The 17,559-nt window shown below is 44.5% G+C and overlaps 1 protein-coding gene across 1 annotated transcript in view; it reads right to left on the reverse strand.

Annotated features, from left to right (window-relative positions):
* Nucleotides 1–4,928: 4,928 nt before the first annotated feature.
* Erc2 (ELKS/RAB6-interacting/CAST family member 2) overlaps nucleotides 4,929–17,559 on the reverse strand; it is a 690,578-nt gene continuing 677,947 nt past the window's right edge. Inside the window, exon 17 of the mRNA XM_059273131.1 lies at nucleotides 4,929–5,123. Coding sequence (XP_059129114.1) covers nucleotides 4,929–5,123 — 195 coding nt within the window. The remainder of the gene's footprint in view (nucleotides 5,124–17,559) is intronic.

The raw sequence follows: 17,559 nt of genomic DNA on the forward strand, positions 1-17,559 counted from the left end.
GGGCCCAGAAGCCTCAAGACTAAGGCAATGAGTGCTACAGTTCTTAAAGTGGGTTATGGGTTAAGTCCCTGGACATCAGCGTCTGTGTAAAAACACCACAGCTAAGAGGCAAGGCATACTGGGAGCATACACAGTAACCAGTGGCAGTAGAGAGCACACCAATGATCACTGCAGCTGCCAGAAGAGGGCATAGGATCCCCTGGAGTTGGAGTTATAGGTTATAGGTGGTTATGCAGTTATAGGTAGTTATAGGTTATGGAATTATAGGTTATAGTTATCTCTAAGCCACTCAAGTCAATGCTGAGCATTGAATTCGGGTCCTCTGGAAGAGCGGCAAGTGCTTTTAACCACTTAATCATTTCTCCAGCCCAGTTATGTGTCTTTAGATCATGAATAATCTCTCCAAATACCAGTTCTTAACCTGTATAACAGGGACACTTCCATCTGACCTTCTTTTTTATATATATTACAGGAACTGATCATTAAAGGGACATTTATTGAACGTGCATGTGGGAGTCAGATAGAGGAAATGTGCTTCACAATATCCAACAAAGAACATCAACATAGAATTCAATCACCTTCTATTTTTTCTATAATTCTAGTAAGTATTATGTCTCCATATTCCTGGACTCTATAGCCCTTCTAGAGAAGTAGGATTTCTGTTTAGTAAAATTCAAAATCTCAAGATCTGGAAATCATATAGGTAGTGAAATGCACTTAGCCCTCCATTTCCTGTTCTTGGGTTTTCCATTCAGTGAAGGAGGGCAGGAAAAGACAGAAGCCTTTTCTCCTGGTCTTCAAAAGGTGTTGTGTACTGTGGCGTATCCAGCTTTAAAATGCTCAGGTTCTGTGTCCCCGAGGCCCTACTTCCACACTAGAATCAGACCATCCAGTGCCTTTACATGTACAGGTGCATTTAGAATAAGCAAGCAGTGCGGTCTGGACCCTTAAAGATCCATCATCCCAGCCCAATACCCAGTGGAGAAATGTGGAGATTCCTAGATATTCAAGGGGCAGGCTGAACTGGCCTGACTATCCTTGGTCTAAGTGTGCATGTCACTGTGTCATGCAGATTTCTCATTGATGGGGTTAGTACAAATTTGGGAGACAACGGAAAGACCTTACTAAAATATGCCTTTTCCTGGAACAGTGAAAGTTATATATGACCTGGTACCACCGATATGCCTTAAGGCAGAGAGGATACTACGGGAAGGATGTAACAGGTGATACGGATGACTACAGGTGTGGAGGACATTTAGGAGAGATTGCATTTCCACTGAGTTTTATGAAATCAGTCTTGGTCACTTCAATAAAAGCTGAATCACTAATGTGTCTCCAGGCTGTTCCACTGACTTTTCTTGTAACATGAGAAATATTTTCTGTGTACTTTATAGCTACTTCTTGACTAAAGGGGCTTCCTACATTATTACTACATTGTTGGACAATATTGGACTACATACTTGGACATATCTGATGGGTGTAGTCATCCTGGGGTGACTGGCCTTGATTTCCTGAGTCCTCACCATAAGTGACTCCTGTAGTTCAGATCATCCAGGTCCTTGGTGAGACAACCCACTCTCCAGGAAATGAATGGAAGGGGCACTTTCACTTCCCACTATGTGAACCACAAGGGTTAGTGTCCAAAGACCTCCTTCCCATGAAAGCACTGCTAAAAAATGGGATCAGCCATGTTTTAAACTAGGTAGTATCTTTTCTCACCCAATAGCCTGAGAACACAATTTCTCAAAGCACAGATGTTACTAGAAAAAAAAAAAAAAAAACCATGATCAAATAAGTCTGGGAAATGCTAGATTAAATAAAATTATAGAGCTTTCTTTATTATATGCCATTTTAGATCCTTTGATCTGTTAATGGTATCAGGATGCTAGGAGATAGAGTTAAAAAATGTATAGTACTTTCCTAAAATTCTTGGCCCACCAAATCTTTGTCTCAAGACTTCCCTCATGGGACTAATGTTCTAGAAGTTACTTGGGGGAACGTGAGTTTAGACTTATAATGCTTACATTCAGTTTCTTTCAAGGAGAAATCAAAAATCACGGTGAAGGGCCAAGGGACAGGAAAGCAATGGAAAAAGAATGTAAGTCTGCAAGTGCCTGGCGAGTGCTGTGTTTCCCGAGGAAAACTGAGTTTCTCTGGAAACGTAGCCAAGTGACTGATTTTTCATAGTTCCTCATTTTCATGTCTTCCGATCTCTTCATAAACCTCAGGAAACAATGGCAACAGTTTGTGGCCACTTGTCTAGAAGACATGGTTGGTTGAACCTGATGACTACCAGAAGGCCAGGGCTGGAAGACTCCTAGGAAGAGATGACTTTCCTTGAAGTCAGCACAGCTAATCCACACAGTGGACACTAGCCGGAATCGCACCCAAACTAACTCAGTGTCTAGACTCTTGGGATGCCACACTCTGACACAGGCCTCTTCACTTCCCCAGGGAACCACTAGATGCAGCCTACCAATCATGCATAGGGATTGTAATCAGTCGGGGGAAACTTTGTTGGCTTTCACAGCTGCCACACTCTGCAACTGAGCTCCATAGCAATGCCCAAGTTGACATCTAGGCTGTTGATACAGTGCAGGGGAGGGCACCATTTCCTAAATCTGGAGGCCATGGTCTAGCAGGGAATGGGACTCAGGAAGTCTAATAATTTCATCTCTGAGGCCAACTGAATATCACACCAGATGTCCTTGCTTAACGTTCCTTTGCCCACTGAAAGGGTGCAGTGTGGCAGCTTTGTGGTTCCAACTTAAAATTGTAAAAGTCCCTTCCTAGGTAAGGCCATTGCGCTTTCACCATCAACTGTAAGTTCGGAAACCACGGCCCTAATTAGCTTAAAATTTTTAAATCTATCTTATTATGATTGACAGGACCAAGAAAAAATTAAGTAGCCACTAAGGGACCTGGCACTGTTGTTCTAGGAATGGAGAACAAGCACCTTGAAGACAGGGTTTTATCTGGCCCGCATGCATGCTCCTCTCCAGGCTCTTCATAGGGCTGGCACATGACATTTGCTCCAGGGATTAGCTGACACAGCAAACTACTAGCAGCCCAAATCCAGCCAGGTAGACATCCTCCTGGAGCATGGGATGTTTCCCCTAGGAGGATGCAGCTACCATTGCTGTGCCCAAGAGTTGTTCAGAGCACTTACTGATTCCAGTAGTGACAAAGATGTGTCCAGGGTCCTAAGGATATGTCTCAGCCAGACACAATCACTGCTGCTCTGTGGACACCTTCGGTGATGTAGACACACATGAGGGGCCAACTAAGCCAGCAAGTCACTCCACTGCCGGTCGATGCCTACAGGTCAGGAGGCCAGCTTTTATAAGAAATAACCATACACAAAGCAGACTGATTTGATCTGGCCATCATTTCCAACAGGGCATGTTAGGACACATGACTGGCTATATCAGCAGGTCCTTGTATGACTCACTCTAATTCTTCTTGGTGCCCTTCCAACTCTGGCTGTTAACCATGTCTGGGGGAGAAGGATAGCCAGGGTGGCCTTCTGGCATGCACGGCTCAGAAGGACAGCCAACGTGAGGTCTGCAGGCCTCCCACCAATGAAGCCTCACACTGACCTTTCATGGGAGAACGCCAAGGAACAAAGGGCAGTGTGCCAAAGGGCAGTAGCTGGGGGGAGGGGGGCGATCTCAGATATGCTGGGATGAGCAGGTGTGAGCATGCAGGGATAGTGGCAAAAACTGAATACATAAAAACCAAACAAAACAAAGACAAGGAAGGAAATGACATATAATTAATCTTTCCATTGTCCAGCTCACCAGACTCTGGAGATGTTTCAGAGGGATGCAGTCCATGAACTAGAGCCTTTCTGCAGATGGCTTTGGAAATCCACAAGTCCTATGAGGAAACCTTCTGCAGTGCTAGGGTCTCTAAGGGTAAATTCTTCAGGGTACAAAGGTCGGGATCTCAACAGTATGGGCTCTTTATAACTGGCTCCCCCTGGAGTTTTATTCCTGACAAAACATTCTAAAGACTAGACCTTAACTAACTTGCCTGGGATGCCAGTGACGTGAGGAGAGTGAGGAGAGGCATCTGAAAACAGTTTAAGGAGTAAGTGCCACCTCCCCAGCAAACACCGACTCCCTCTCTACACACAGTGAATATTACAGTGTTTCTTGCCAATATCTGAGATGTTCCAGCTTACACAGACGGTTCTGTGCTTTTTCCTAATGCCCCATATCTACTAGAATTTATTGTACGAACTATATTATGATCATACATAACAAAGGAACAGTGAAGGAAGAAAAACTACGAATATTGACTCCATTGCCCTGATGATTTGTATTTAATTTCTTAATTTGCATATGAGTCACCTTCAGGAGTTTTAATGCTGGACATTATAGTATGTTCATGCAGTGGATGAGTGTGAACACAGTTGAAAACTGCAGGCATTTCTTTTTTGGTTGTTGTTATTCCATCTTTTCACTTGCTTTCTTAGTCGTGGGAGGATACAGGCTCCAAAGCAGAGAAACCTTGACTTCACTGAGTAAAGGGCCAGCGAAACGGACTGCTCCTTTTGGTGTTTTACCTCACCGATAACTTGTACCACTGAGGGGTTTTCTAGGAGAGTGCTCAGCAAACTCAAGGTTTCTCTGGTTTCCCAGCTCTGGGAACAGAGTGCTTTCTTTTAAAACTTGCAAAGAGACGTTCCAAAGTAACTAGCCATTAGATATGAGCCAGCACTAGGCTGCATATCTGTGAAGGAAGAAAGGAGGGGAGGAAAGAAAATGCATAACATAAACAGGAGAAGACAAAACCTTAAAGAGGAAGGAGAAAGGAAAACATTTAGATTCCCTGAGTGATGGAAATAAATACCAAAGCTATTAGTTTCAGTTCAAAGAACGTATCACTTTATGCTGTTTATTATTTCTTGAGGATTATTTATTTTATCTTAAAATATCCAAAGCGTAAGAGGGGTCCTTGAGGTAAGCAGCAATGAAACTGACCTGGTCCGGAGAGGGCCTGTGGTTGGAATGCTGTGACCTCCCGGGAGATCGGTGGTGGTGGTGATGGTGGTGGTGGTGGTAATGGTGATGGTCCTCGTCATAGTTGTCTGCCATCAGCTTCATCCTGTTCTGGGTCTGTGCAGAAGGAAAACCAGGGAAGATTCCGTCATGAGCTAGACAACAAGCCCAGTAGACAGACACAGGGCACACTGACAGCACCTACAGAGAGGGCTCCCTTTGCTTCACTCCAGAAGTTCTCATCTCTAGGCACACTGAAACCTAATAAAGAAGCTGTGTGCAACATCTGGACATGTCCGTGCTCTTTTTAAGGGGTAGGGGGTGGACGCGTCCTAAGGTACAATCAGAGATCCAGAGGGAGCTAGCAATGGCAAGGTGCCCACAGTCACAGCCTACATTCTAGACAAGGTCAGAGGGAAGCCCTGGAAGGAACGCTGGGAGAGGGCTGTGTGGAGACACAGAATGACACGCAATGCTCTCAAAGGACAAGGAAGGGAAGTCTGCTCCCAAGCTGCCAAACACAGGGACACTGATGGCGATGTCTCAGGGAAGGCTGTCTTCAGACATTTAGCTGCCATTGCTCTTTGAGAGGACTGGTGCAAAGTCAGTGGAAAGCTAGCCCACTGCTCGAACCACGTGGTGTTTGTCATAAGGGAGACTGGGAGTCATGGTCAAATCCTGTATTCCTTTATGGTGCGGGGCAAGCAACGGAGCAGGGGGAACTAACTTAGCAAGGCCACAACACCACAAACAATGCCTGAAGCCCATTGCAAAGGACGGAAGAAATTAGCTAGCCTGGAAAGCCAGCCGGAGAGTCTAGATTAAAGGACAGGATCGCCCAGACTCAAGTGTTGCTCCACCTAACTTGCTGGTTGTGTTGTCCTAAGGTGATTAACTAAGCCTCAACTGCCTTACCTCTAAAATGGGAGGGATCCTTCCTGGGATTGCTGTGAGGGGCAAGTGTCAGTCAAGGACCTTTACTACCATCATTGCTGCCGTTGTTTGCTGGAGAACTTTCTCCTTTGTGTACGCTGTGTCCCCTGCCTGCACTTTCTCTCCTTGGCCTTTCCTTCATCCTGATTCTGGACTCTCACTAATTCACAGGTTTCTGCAGCAGCCTACTCTTGTTTGTCTGTCTCTTTTCCCTCCCTCCCTCCCTCCCTCCCTTCCTTCTTCCTTCCTTCTTTCTCTCTTCTCTTCTTTCTTTTCAGCAGTGCTGAGCAGTGAGCCCAGGGCACTATACGTACTAAGCATATTTCTGCCCTGGAGCTACTCTCAGCCTTCTCCAGGAGCTTTCCTTGTGCCTAGCTTTGAAGCTTGGACTGGAGAAGCAGATAACAAGTGCTTACTGCAGCAGTGAGTGGCTGGAAGGATGAAGGATACTGCCATGCTAGACAGGGCTGCGTGTCTCTCTTCAATAGGAAAGGTCACCAAGAGTTGAGGACATGGCGTGGGTTGCTATAACAGTCCAAGATGGCGTGGACCACCAGTATTTTCAGAGAGCCAGAAGTTGGGAGCCATCAAGGCTTCCAACCAGTCGGCATTTTACTGTGTAATATATTAATTATTGAATAGTAAAGAGCATTATGGACCAAAAGTAGTGCATGCTCACAGTATTCTCTCAAAGTACAACTGTGCCTTCAAACTTTCCTTGGAGGAATTATTATTACTGTCATTTGGCAGCCAGTGAAGGAAGACATGGGCTTCAGTCCCAAGAGCCATTTCTTGACAAAGGACGTGGACATTTCTGGGTCTTCCAATTTTCAATCTCCAGGCCCCTTTCCTTGTCTGGCTGCTAGTAGAGAAGGCAAACAGCTGAACAGGTAGAAACAGCTATCCCTTAACTACTCAGGGTCTGTTAAGCTTTGGAAACACCTCATGTCCCAGCTCGACCTGCCAAAGGATGCCTCATGATTTATTCATTCCATCTTTTAAAATGTGTACAATATTTGCAAGGTCCCAAAGTGAGCATAAAAATGCATGTATATGATTAAAAAAATAAAAATATAAAAAAGACCAACTTAAAAATTATATTAAAAAAAATCCCAGGCAATCTTTGGCAGCCGATAGCATTTACATTCTTCATTTGTCCACTTAGTGTGTCAGAGGACCCAGTGGACAAGTGATGCCTCTGAGAAAGAGCAGGGCAGTCGGGCCCTTGTGGACAAGATCCTCCTTAGTTCTCCTGCTGTTGGACACGAGATGCCGAAGACCGGGATTCACACCTAAAATCCCAGGATTGCCATGGGGGACTGTACTTTTGAACTCATCGACTAATAAATCTGGAACAGTTTCTTCCAAATAGAATTCTATGGGCCTGGAGGGAGCTATGAGACCCGCGATGGGGGAGAAGGAAGGGGCAAGCCCAAGAATGAGCGAGTGAGGCTGAATGAACAAATAATAACACTGCTATTGTAAACATCGCAATGCCCTTCTCCTTCAGGGGAGCCCCTGTGACTTTATGAAGTCACTCTCTTACCAGCAACAATCCTAAAGCTCCATACCTTTGAACTGTGTCCCATAAAAGAATGCTCAGGCTAAACAAGATGCTATATGCAGCCCTAAATGTGTCTGCTGAAATGAGGTGTTGGAGAGTAGGCATGTCATGGGATGAAGACTGTAAATGAATGATGTCATCTTTCCAATTTGGTGCTGAAATATAAATAAACCACATTGTTCATATGAATACCAGATCTGGGGGAAATGTACACAGAGCAATCGTGAGCGGAAGAGCCTTCTTTTGATTAGTCTGGGATGAGAGAAGAGTGTGAAACAGAGGTGAAAAATTGAGTTCGGTCTGATACTTCAGACTATTTTTATTTATCTTTCTTGTAACATATCTCTTAAACTGTGACCGATTTCTTACAGCCTGGGTGATCATGTTATGTCCCATAAAACAACTGAGCAATCTGGCTCCTTTCATGTAAATTGAAAATGGACCTCTTTTCGTATTACGCCCCCACAATCTACTACTCACCCTCATCCTGGCCCAGTTATATCATTTTTCTACCACACAAAGAGAAGCCTGGGAGGATAAGACATGGTCAATAATACTCCTTAGTGGTCAACAGAAGAAAACCTGCAGAAAGTTTTAACAAGGGTTCAAACAAGGATGCCAGTTGTTCAAACTCCATACAGGTTCAGTAGGTGGTCCAAGTGGGATGGCTTGTGTCCCTATAGCCAAAGGATACATGAAAGACCCACCACAAAGGAGCAGGTCTTCAGGGCGGACCTAACTGAAAAGCCAGAAAAATCCATGGGTAGTTGGAGATAGACAACCTTTCTGTTGCATAGCATTTAGGAACATGGGAACTCACTTAGTGATTCACTGGGGTTCCAACTTGTCACCCTGAAGCTCCCATCTCTGGCCACCTGTGTTAGACTCTTTTTGCTATATGTGACATCATGATTGCTGAGACAAATCTGAATCTACTAGCCAAGTCCATTTGTTCTTCTTTAAGGAATATTCTATTTCTCAGTAAACTGGACCTAGTGCCTACCTGCCCAGTTACCTCACTATGAATAAGGAGTGCCTAGGTGTTATGAAGTGCATTTTCTTATGGTTCCCTAGCCTTTGGAAGACCAGAGGACTTTGGAAGGCTTTTACCAGTACCAAAAGTCAACCTGGAAAACAGACTTTATCCATTAACTAAGATCCTTGATGAACACTGTGTGTGCAAAGGTGCCAGATACTGTAGCCCCTCAGACGTTTCTGAAGACTTTATCCACGCAGCTTTCCAAACAAGATGAAAACCCTTGAGTGACTAGTAGATGCCACAGCTTAATGACAATGTGTAGCTATAAAAGTGTAATATTAAAACTTTACACATAGCTTAGCCAGGTGGCAATAAGGAATGAAGCTTTGATCAGTCATCTGGATGATATTAGCATTAAAACCTACATAAGTGTGGTTTTAAAAAAGAGGGAAAGATGCATACAATAAGATTTGTTACCATAAGAAATGACAATGCTGCACCATGGGAATTATAGCTTTTTTCTCGCAAGCTTTCTTTTTCCCCCTGTTTCCCAGCAGGGGAACTCTAAAACACCCAAAATTTTCTGCATGTCTCTCTCCACCTGATCCAAGCACAGTGGACAATTCCTGTCTACAAGTCAAAGATGGGAAAGCAGATGACAACCAGAGAATAAGGAGGATGGGTGGGGGCTCTTCAGAATGTTCGTGGAGCTTAGATGACAGTGAGTCTTCATTGAGTAGGATCTGGGTTTCAATGATGACGTCATAGTGGACAATAAAATAAGCAGGAGATGGAGAAGCTATAGGAATCAATAGAGAGAGGCTCTGTGTAAGGGTAGGAATCAGTGCGGTCAAGTGTCTACTATGGACAACTGCTCAAAAAGTCATTAAGTTTGACCAATGACTGGAATAATTATGTGGCAGCTTAACTGCATGGCTAGCATGTACCGATCCAAACCTTGCTTTGGGGGTCTGGGGAGATAGCTTAGTTGGTAAAGTACCTGCCACGGAGGCATGAGGACCGGAGTTTGATCCCCAGCATACATGTAAACTTCCAGGTGTGCTGGTCCACATTTGTAATCCTAGCCCCAGGGACACAGAGACAAGAAGCTCTGTAGGGATCGCTGGCTCACTCATCAGTCTGGCTTAATTGGTGATCTCAGATCCCAGGAAGAGACCTTGTCTTAAAATCCAGGGTAGATGTTTCCTGAGGAACAGTATTCAAGTTGACCTCGGGTCTCCAAAATCACACAAACACACAAGAACAGGCATAGTTACCTCTAACACACACACACACACACACACACACACACACACACAAAGTTGCGATAACTATTCTAAGTTCACTTGGCAATGAAAGAGAGCTCCTAAGTCCATAATTGTTCATTTAGTGAATGGAGGAAGAGGGGAAAAAACATCCAGGTTTGTGGTCCCAGGGTCTGACAGTAGTAACTTGAAGAGTTACTTGAAGGTCCCAGGCCAGCTGCAGAAGCCAAAGCAAAGGTAAATAAGACATGGGGAATTAGGGGAGACTATAGCCCAGTGTGGTAAGCGAGATGGGAGTGAGGGATGGTTTCAATGGATAACCAGAGGCAGGAAAGAGTCCCCCACAGCTAAAGGCAGGGGCATCAAGCTAGGCTCCTTCGCAGCTATGAGTTGAAAGTTGGCTTGGCTATGAGTAGAAGGTGACAGGGATGGACAGATGCCACAGCCAACTGGCCTACTCATGACCTTGAACAAAAAATGCAGCCCAAGCTATGCTATGTGGATGCTCCTTTCCTCATTCCTTCATTATACATGGAAGAAGCAGAAAAACCATTTGAACTAACCACTCACCTTCCTATCTCAGAAGGACTTATCAGTTTGGGGCATAAAGGGAGGGATTTAGGATGGAATCACAGCCATATGCTCATGGATGTCAAACTGTGACATCTCTGGGGAAATGGGCCAGGGTCTTGACATCTGTTTACAAATATGGACTGACCTTTGCTCCCTCCTACTCTCACTTCCCCATTCTGCTATCACATTTTTTGTTATTACTTCCCTTGAAATGCAACAAATTCTTGTCATAATTTTTTTTTCAGAAATCCCAGATAAAGTCCTCACTGGATCATCCCCAGGTGCATACCTTCCTTTCGTATGGGGTTAATATTCCCAAAACCACTTATCTCCCTTCTACAGATACTGCAGGCTTCTCACTGTCTTGAATGACAGCTGTCATATTCTCTGGAGAAGCAGCACCTGCCCAGCATTCAGTTTGTTTCTATCAGATATTCCCTGTGAGTCGCAGAGTGAATTAGTTCCACGAGGCTCAGCTCCTGCCCCTCAGAATGGGCGAGCATGGGTCTTCAGCACCACAGGCAGATGCTGACTCCTGTCCTGGTTCCTTCAGAAGGCAGAACTTGCAACTTTGCAGTTTCTCTCTCTTTCTTTTTCCTGTCTTTCCTGCTAACATCAGAAGAGGAAGACTATTCTCTCAAGCAGTTTTCCATTGCCATCTTAGGAAGCTGGGGAATGAATTCTCTGGAGGGTCGTGGATAAGGATTAGAGTCAGCATCTTCTCAGTCCTGCTCCGGCCAGCACAGCTTACTGAGGATGGGGTGGTGACTGACAGGGAGAGAACTCTACTCTCTGTCCATAGTAGGGGGCGTGAGTTCCCTAACAGTGTTAGGAAGAACATGGCCATTTTAAGAGTGAGCCACTTGCCAATGTTGATAGTTATCACTCTGCTTGCCTGGTCCTCGCTGCGTCAGGAATGGAGGGTGCTCTGCTATGTCATCTCAGTCACATGGCACAGCAGCCCTGTGACACAGGCTGCGGTGGAGGGCTACTGTAATAGGGACAGAAGCCCATGACAATGAAAAGCTGGGTCAATGTGCGTCCCTGATTACTAACTCTTTGAGGGGATTATCATCCTGACTTACCTGAGGAGGAAATTGAGACACAGACACAGAAGCCCAAATAACTGGGGCCGTAGCATTCTTGTGGGACCCCTGTATACCACGACTTGGATCTTTGTAGATTGGCTCCATGGTAAAAAGAAAAAAAAAATAACAAGATTGGTCTGGAAATGAGCTGGGACTCTGGACAGACTCCAGCCAGAGCATAAAAGAGAAGCAGCGCACAGGAGTTTAAAGTTCCTGGTGAGAAGGATGAAATCCACAAAGTCTCGACTGAGGTTCAAAGGAGAGTCTGCTGCTGCCTAACCCTACTGTAAACTCACAAGTCATCCTCTGCAATCTGCAAGGTTCAAAGGAGCCTGGGCTGTTCACTAACTCTGGTATAAACCCACCACCCTCCCTTTACAATCCATACCGCCCCTCACTGCTTCGACCAACACCAGAGCTTTGGAGCTGGCTAAGGAGCTAGCAACTACAGACTACCAAGGAATTTCTAACATCCTGAGTACTGGGGCCTGCAGTGGAGTGGTGGGGGAGGGGGAGGCCCTAGAAGTTTCCACCATCAAGCTACTAGGCTAAGCGCAGGTCTGTTTAATTAAGTAGTGGGCAGCACATGCTATACTTAGCTTTTAAACACTTGTAAAGTCCTCTTCATTCATTTATCTTACTTGTCACTGACAAGCTCCTCAAGGACTGTAACAGTATGCAGAGCATGAAGAGCCTGGGTAAACAACACATATTTTATGTGGAATCTAAACTGTTTCAACCCAGAGAGTCAATAGAGGGTCTCAGAAAAAGTCCGGACTCCTCTACTGGACTGGGAAAGGGCTCTGTGCGTGGTCTGTTTGGAGCCTCTCGACAAAGCTGACTTTGAGATCAAATCTCATTTAAAAAAAACCCCAAAAACTGAAGATCAAAAAGAGAAAATAATTGGAAAGAAAGAAGGACAGGAGAGGGGGAGAATGGAAGAGAAGTGAGATATGGAAGGGGGAAGACGGAAGGGGGAAGGAGGGAGGAAGAGGGTACAGGAGGTACTAGGGGAAGGAAAGTGAAGAGAGTCGGGGAGGGAGGGAGAAGAAAAGTAGTGAATGAAAGAAAGGAGGCGGGAAGAAAACGGTATTTTCGAATTTTATCACTTAGATGAAATTTGTACACGCTAGGAAGGTTGAGATCTTCATTGGGTGCATAACTCAACCAATATTTGTCCTCCATGGCTGAGATCTGCCCCACCAAATCATCTCTATCTGCGAGGAGAGTAAAAGGAAGTCCTTAGGGCCCGGCACAACTGAAGTGGCCAGGCCAGCCGGCCTGATGGTATGAGCCCTTGAGGCTGAGAAACCTGAAGCAGCTTAGGAAGGGACCGAGATAGTTGAATAGTAGATGCAGAGAAAGGAACAGGCACCCACAGAGACTTCACAGAAGGCAGAAGAGTCACAGGGAGTAAAGGACCCTCCAATAGTGACGTGTTTACTTTAAAATGCACTACAGTAAATTATAGCACACACCCCAGAGAAAGCATCTAAAGTACATCTTTGGACTCAAGACACACAGAAAGGGGTCCTCAAAGTGACTGACACTTGAGTGACAGCAGACGGTCCCGGCTGCTGACAGTAGAGACTGGACGTTCATGGCAGCCCAGGGAAGATGAACATTCCAGAAGAACTGCTCCGTGGCAGAGGAATGTTCTTCCGCAGAGGCTCTGATGCTTGTGCAGAACAGGGAGCAAACACCCTCTGGGCTGCTCTGTGACGGTGGCCAGCAGAAAGGTGAAAACCTAAGCCCTCCTCTGCACATCAACCCTTCCAAAAGAAGGAAGGACGACACAGGGAGAGAAGGACCCGGGAGCAGGGCCGTGCACACACGTAGTGGGGCTGCTGGCCACGCTGAGCACAGCCTGAGCCAGGCAGAGAGCCTGACGAGACAGGAGGGAAAGTCTGGCGGGGGCCAAGGGAACCTGGAAGCCAAGAAAGAGAGAATCACAGCAAGAGATGGCCAGCGCCTTGGACAGGGAACAAATCACTCTCCCCAGCTGGTCTCCAACTTGGGTAAGACAAGTGGAAGAAATGTAAACATACTCATTCATTGTCCAATTGGTCAGAAAACAAATGGGAAGAGAGAATTCACAGCCAGTGTCCCGAACACCAAATCTCTGAAACCTTCCCTGGGGCCTTTCTCTTCTCCTGGTGGCTAGCTACCTATGCATCCCTTCTTTCTGTTGAACCACAATATCCTTGTTGGCTTTATATGGCACACTCTGAAGCCACCTTTACCAGGACCAATTTAGTCCTCGGTGGAGGGAGAGTCTGAGTCAGATACTCCCCTCAGGATGGGGCTTCACTGGCCCCTTACAGATGATCAACTAAGACAGCCTATCATGCAGGTCTCACAGGCTCCTCTTGGCTAACATCCCTCAAGTGCACACACATGGAATCTCATCCATAGCAATCACACCTCCTCCTTTATTGCTTACCACCCTGAACCAGAGGCAAGGTCCAGCCTGTGAATCTGACAGAAATCCAACTTCCGGAAGGGATGAAATGACGTTATACTCCCATCACGTTCATTTTTTTTTTTTATCAACGTATTAGATTACATTCATCAAATAGGTACATTAAAAAACCTTCTCTTAGTTATCTTTTAGAACAGAACCTCCCAATCCTTCCTATACCCCTGCAATTGGAATAGCACAAGCACAAAGCTTGAACCTACACAAAAAAAGATATTCAAGTGCACACATGATAGATATATGCTCGCAGACGTAGGGAAAGCTGACTGGGGAATGGGAGAGAGCTTCCTGAAGAATCTAGAGAATTTTAGGTTCTCAAATCTTTTCCCTGTCACTGAGGACTTTCCAGAATATAGGTTCATGAAGTGTTAGTGACAGGCTTTTCTTACTTTTAAGTAAGAAACTCTAAAGTAAGTTCACCAGGGTACAGAGGAGAGGCTGAGGCTTCTAGATGATGAAGGAAAAGCCATCCCTGACCGAATCAGAACTGAGCCAAAGACTCTTCTCTGTTGGCCCTGCATAGCTTCTACCTGCCTTCCTACTGCTCTGCAAGTGAGGACAAGCCCACCCTGCCTAAAGCCTCTAATACCACAGGCCCACTTCAAGACACAGCTGCGTGTCCTGAGTACTATAGTATGAATTCCGATTCCATTCCCACAGTCCAGGCAGTATTAAACATCCAGTCACTTTAATTTGGATAGCTACAGACAGGCTAAAGAATTTTCCTTTACCTTTCAAATAGTAGCCTTAGCTCTCTAACTGCATTATTGATTTAGTTTTATAACTGTCTTCTTTGTTAACACCCATAAGTTTTTATATTACACAAGTCGCATATGCTAATAACAAAACTAAGCAGGGTCAGAAGCTCCTTACAAAAAGGAGATGAAAGGTCTCGAGAGTATACGGTACAGAACAATAGAGCAGGATACCTGACATTTTCTGGCCTCTGCATGCTTGCACATCGGCATAAGCATGTGTACTCACATGTATATCCCATACACATTTAAATACATCAAACACTTGATTAAAACAAATGTCCCCTATGTCTTGATGGTCCCCATTAGGATGGGGACTCTGGGAGGCCAGACATTTTCATTTTTTTTCCAAGGAGATAACCCCCAAAGCCTAGAGTATTGGCTGCTATGTAGTAGACATAGAGTAAATACTGACAGAATGAATCGCTTGTGGACATTTGGATGGTTTTCAGCTTTTCTTTTGCCAGTAATGCTTCAAAGAATACTTTGGCAAGGGAACAGCTTGCCTACTGACATGAGTTTGTTCTCAACAAGGATGGATGCTTCAACATACCACAGCTGTTTCCATAATACACTACGAAAAGAGAGATTCGAGTGATATCCCTGGAATAGAATATAAACATTTTAACTTTGGAAAGATAGCACCAAATTCAACATCCAGTCTGTACCTCTTTCCTTGAACTGTGCTTACATGAACTTTCTTCAAACCCTTTAATCTTCAAATATCTTGTAGGTGAGAAAGCGTCCCGCAGGTATATTTCCCTAATTATAATTTAAGCTGAGAATCTTCTGATTCACTTAGAGGCTGTTACTATTTTATTGGCTAGAAGACTCCTTTTCATGTTCATTTTCCACTTTGGGGTCATTTGGAGGAGACTTTCTTATTTGTGATGAGAAGAATTGTCTATGTTAAAGACATTAGTGGGGACTGGTTTTTGAAAGAGCAGAGCAGAAGTAAGGTGGGGATGGGCATGTGGGTTAGACATTCGGGGTCCTACAAGAGAAGTAAGGTCTGGGGATGGACATCTCTGATCACTGGGGGCCAATCAGGGTCTGAGAGGTTCACTTGTGAAGGACAGAATCAGGCAAGCATGACTAGCTGGTGAGCCAGGATGCCGTCAGCCCCTTTTCCTTCATGCCATACCCAGGATGGGTAGTAGTTACTGGTAGACTATTAGTGTTCACATTATCAGTCCATATAGTACTTCTCTGAAAAAGACGTTTAGGATCTGATGAAGTCTAGTTCACTGATGGGAGTGTCATGTTCATGTAAATGCCACCCACTACATCTGCATTGGGGAAAAGAGCATAGTACAAACTTTTCCCTACATGGGATTTCTATTTGTAGTGGCCTCTGGACAGTGACCTAGTCCTTACACATGGCCACTAGAGATGGGAAACTCAGCACATCTTAAGCGACAGTGATTAAATGACTTAAACATGGTATCTCCTGCCCTTGTGCTTACTTGAGAGTTTTGTAGCTTCATTTTCAGGCAGTTGTCCCACTTCTGCCTTTTTCCAGTCTAGGGGGAGAACTTGGCTCTTCAGATATGTGAACACAGTTATTTGATGTATCTCTGCTCTAGCCTCATCATTGGCAACCCTCTGCACCAGCCATGCCTCTTCCCCCAATCCCCTCTGCACTCCCACACACACGAGGTCACTATTAGGCCAGAGGAGCTCATAGAATAGTTTCCAGAATATGATCTGAACTTAAGTCTTTACACATGTCCTCACAGGTACTAAACACTGCTTAAAGACAGTTAATACACTAGTAAGGCCCTTTAATTATTTTTTAAGAAGCATTGGTTGTGCAAATGTTCATAATGCTAAATATTCACAACTCACTAAACTTTCATCCTGTTTACCAGTTTCCTTGCCGATCCTTTGCCACTCATACACACACACACACACACACACACACACACACACACACACATACACACACACACACACACACACACACAATTTAATACTAGGTATAAACTATATTTTAACTGATTATTTGTTATACTTATCCAAACTAGATTTGGGTCTACATCTCCATCCTGCTGATGCATTTCTCAATTGTGATTGTATCTTCTATTGTTTCATTAACCTCTACAATTGTGAGGCACCCCACTTTCAAACGCAATGTTTTCAGAGGCTGGATATAATTAATTCCATGTGCATGCTGGAAAGTCAGTGCCAACCCTTCTAATCATCTCTCTGCAGAGGTGACAGTGTTCCCTTCGCTACTCTGAGAAAGGAAACTTCTCAATCAGCTATGAACCCATCCCTCAGTCCTTTCTCGAACTAGTTAAGAGAAAAGAGAAAAGTAAGCATGGATGAATTTGTCTAGATGAAATCCTGGTACCCTGTGTCTACACCAGTCCCTTGACCTGACTTTCTACTGAACTTATCAGAAAAACAAAGTAACTTTAGCCTTATTAATCTTAGAAACAGTGGAATCTAAGTGATGGCTGATTTTATTCCAAGTGTCATACATCTTCAATTTAATAACTTATTTTAGAACGTGGACATGGTTCAATATTGAACCTACACCACTTTATGTAAGTGACATTTGTCTTTGAGATATTAGAGGTAAATTTCTAGGAACAGTTAAATTTAGAAAAAAAAATGCCAAGAAAGGGGAAAATCCATTTCCATCTTTAGTTCTGTGGTGCTTTATCCACTGCTGGCAGGACTGTGAATTGGCACAAATGTTCAAGGGCAATAGGGGACAGTTAATCAATACTGAAGCTATGGGGGGCTCTGACAGTCTCCTGGAAAGAAAGTTGGACAGGTACTCAGGTGGCAGTGGTGATAAAGGGATGCCACTGATGTTAACTGATCAGAACTTATTTTAGCAAACTATTGAATATTTACTATTATATAATGGAATACTAACAAACCCTCCAAGAGAATGGCACATATT

Source organism: Peromyscus eremicus, chromosome 9, assembly GCF_949786415.1.
Source record: "Peromyscus eremicus chromosome 9, PerEre_H2_v1, whole genome shotgun sequence".
Taxonomy (NCBI): Eukaryota; Metazoa; Chordata; class Mammalia; order Rodentia; family Cricetidae; genus Peromyscus; species Peromyscus eremicus.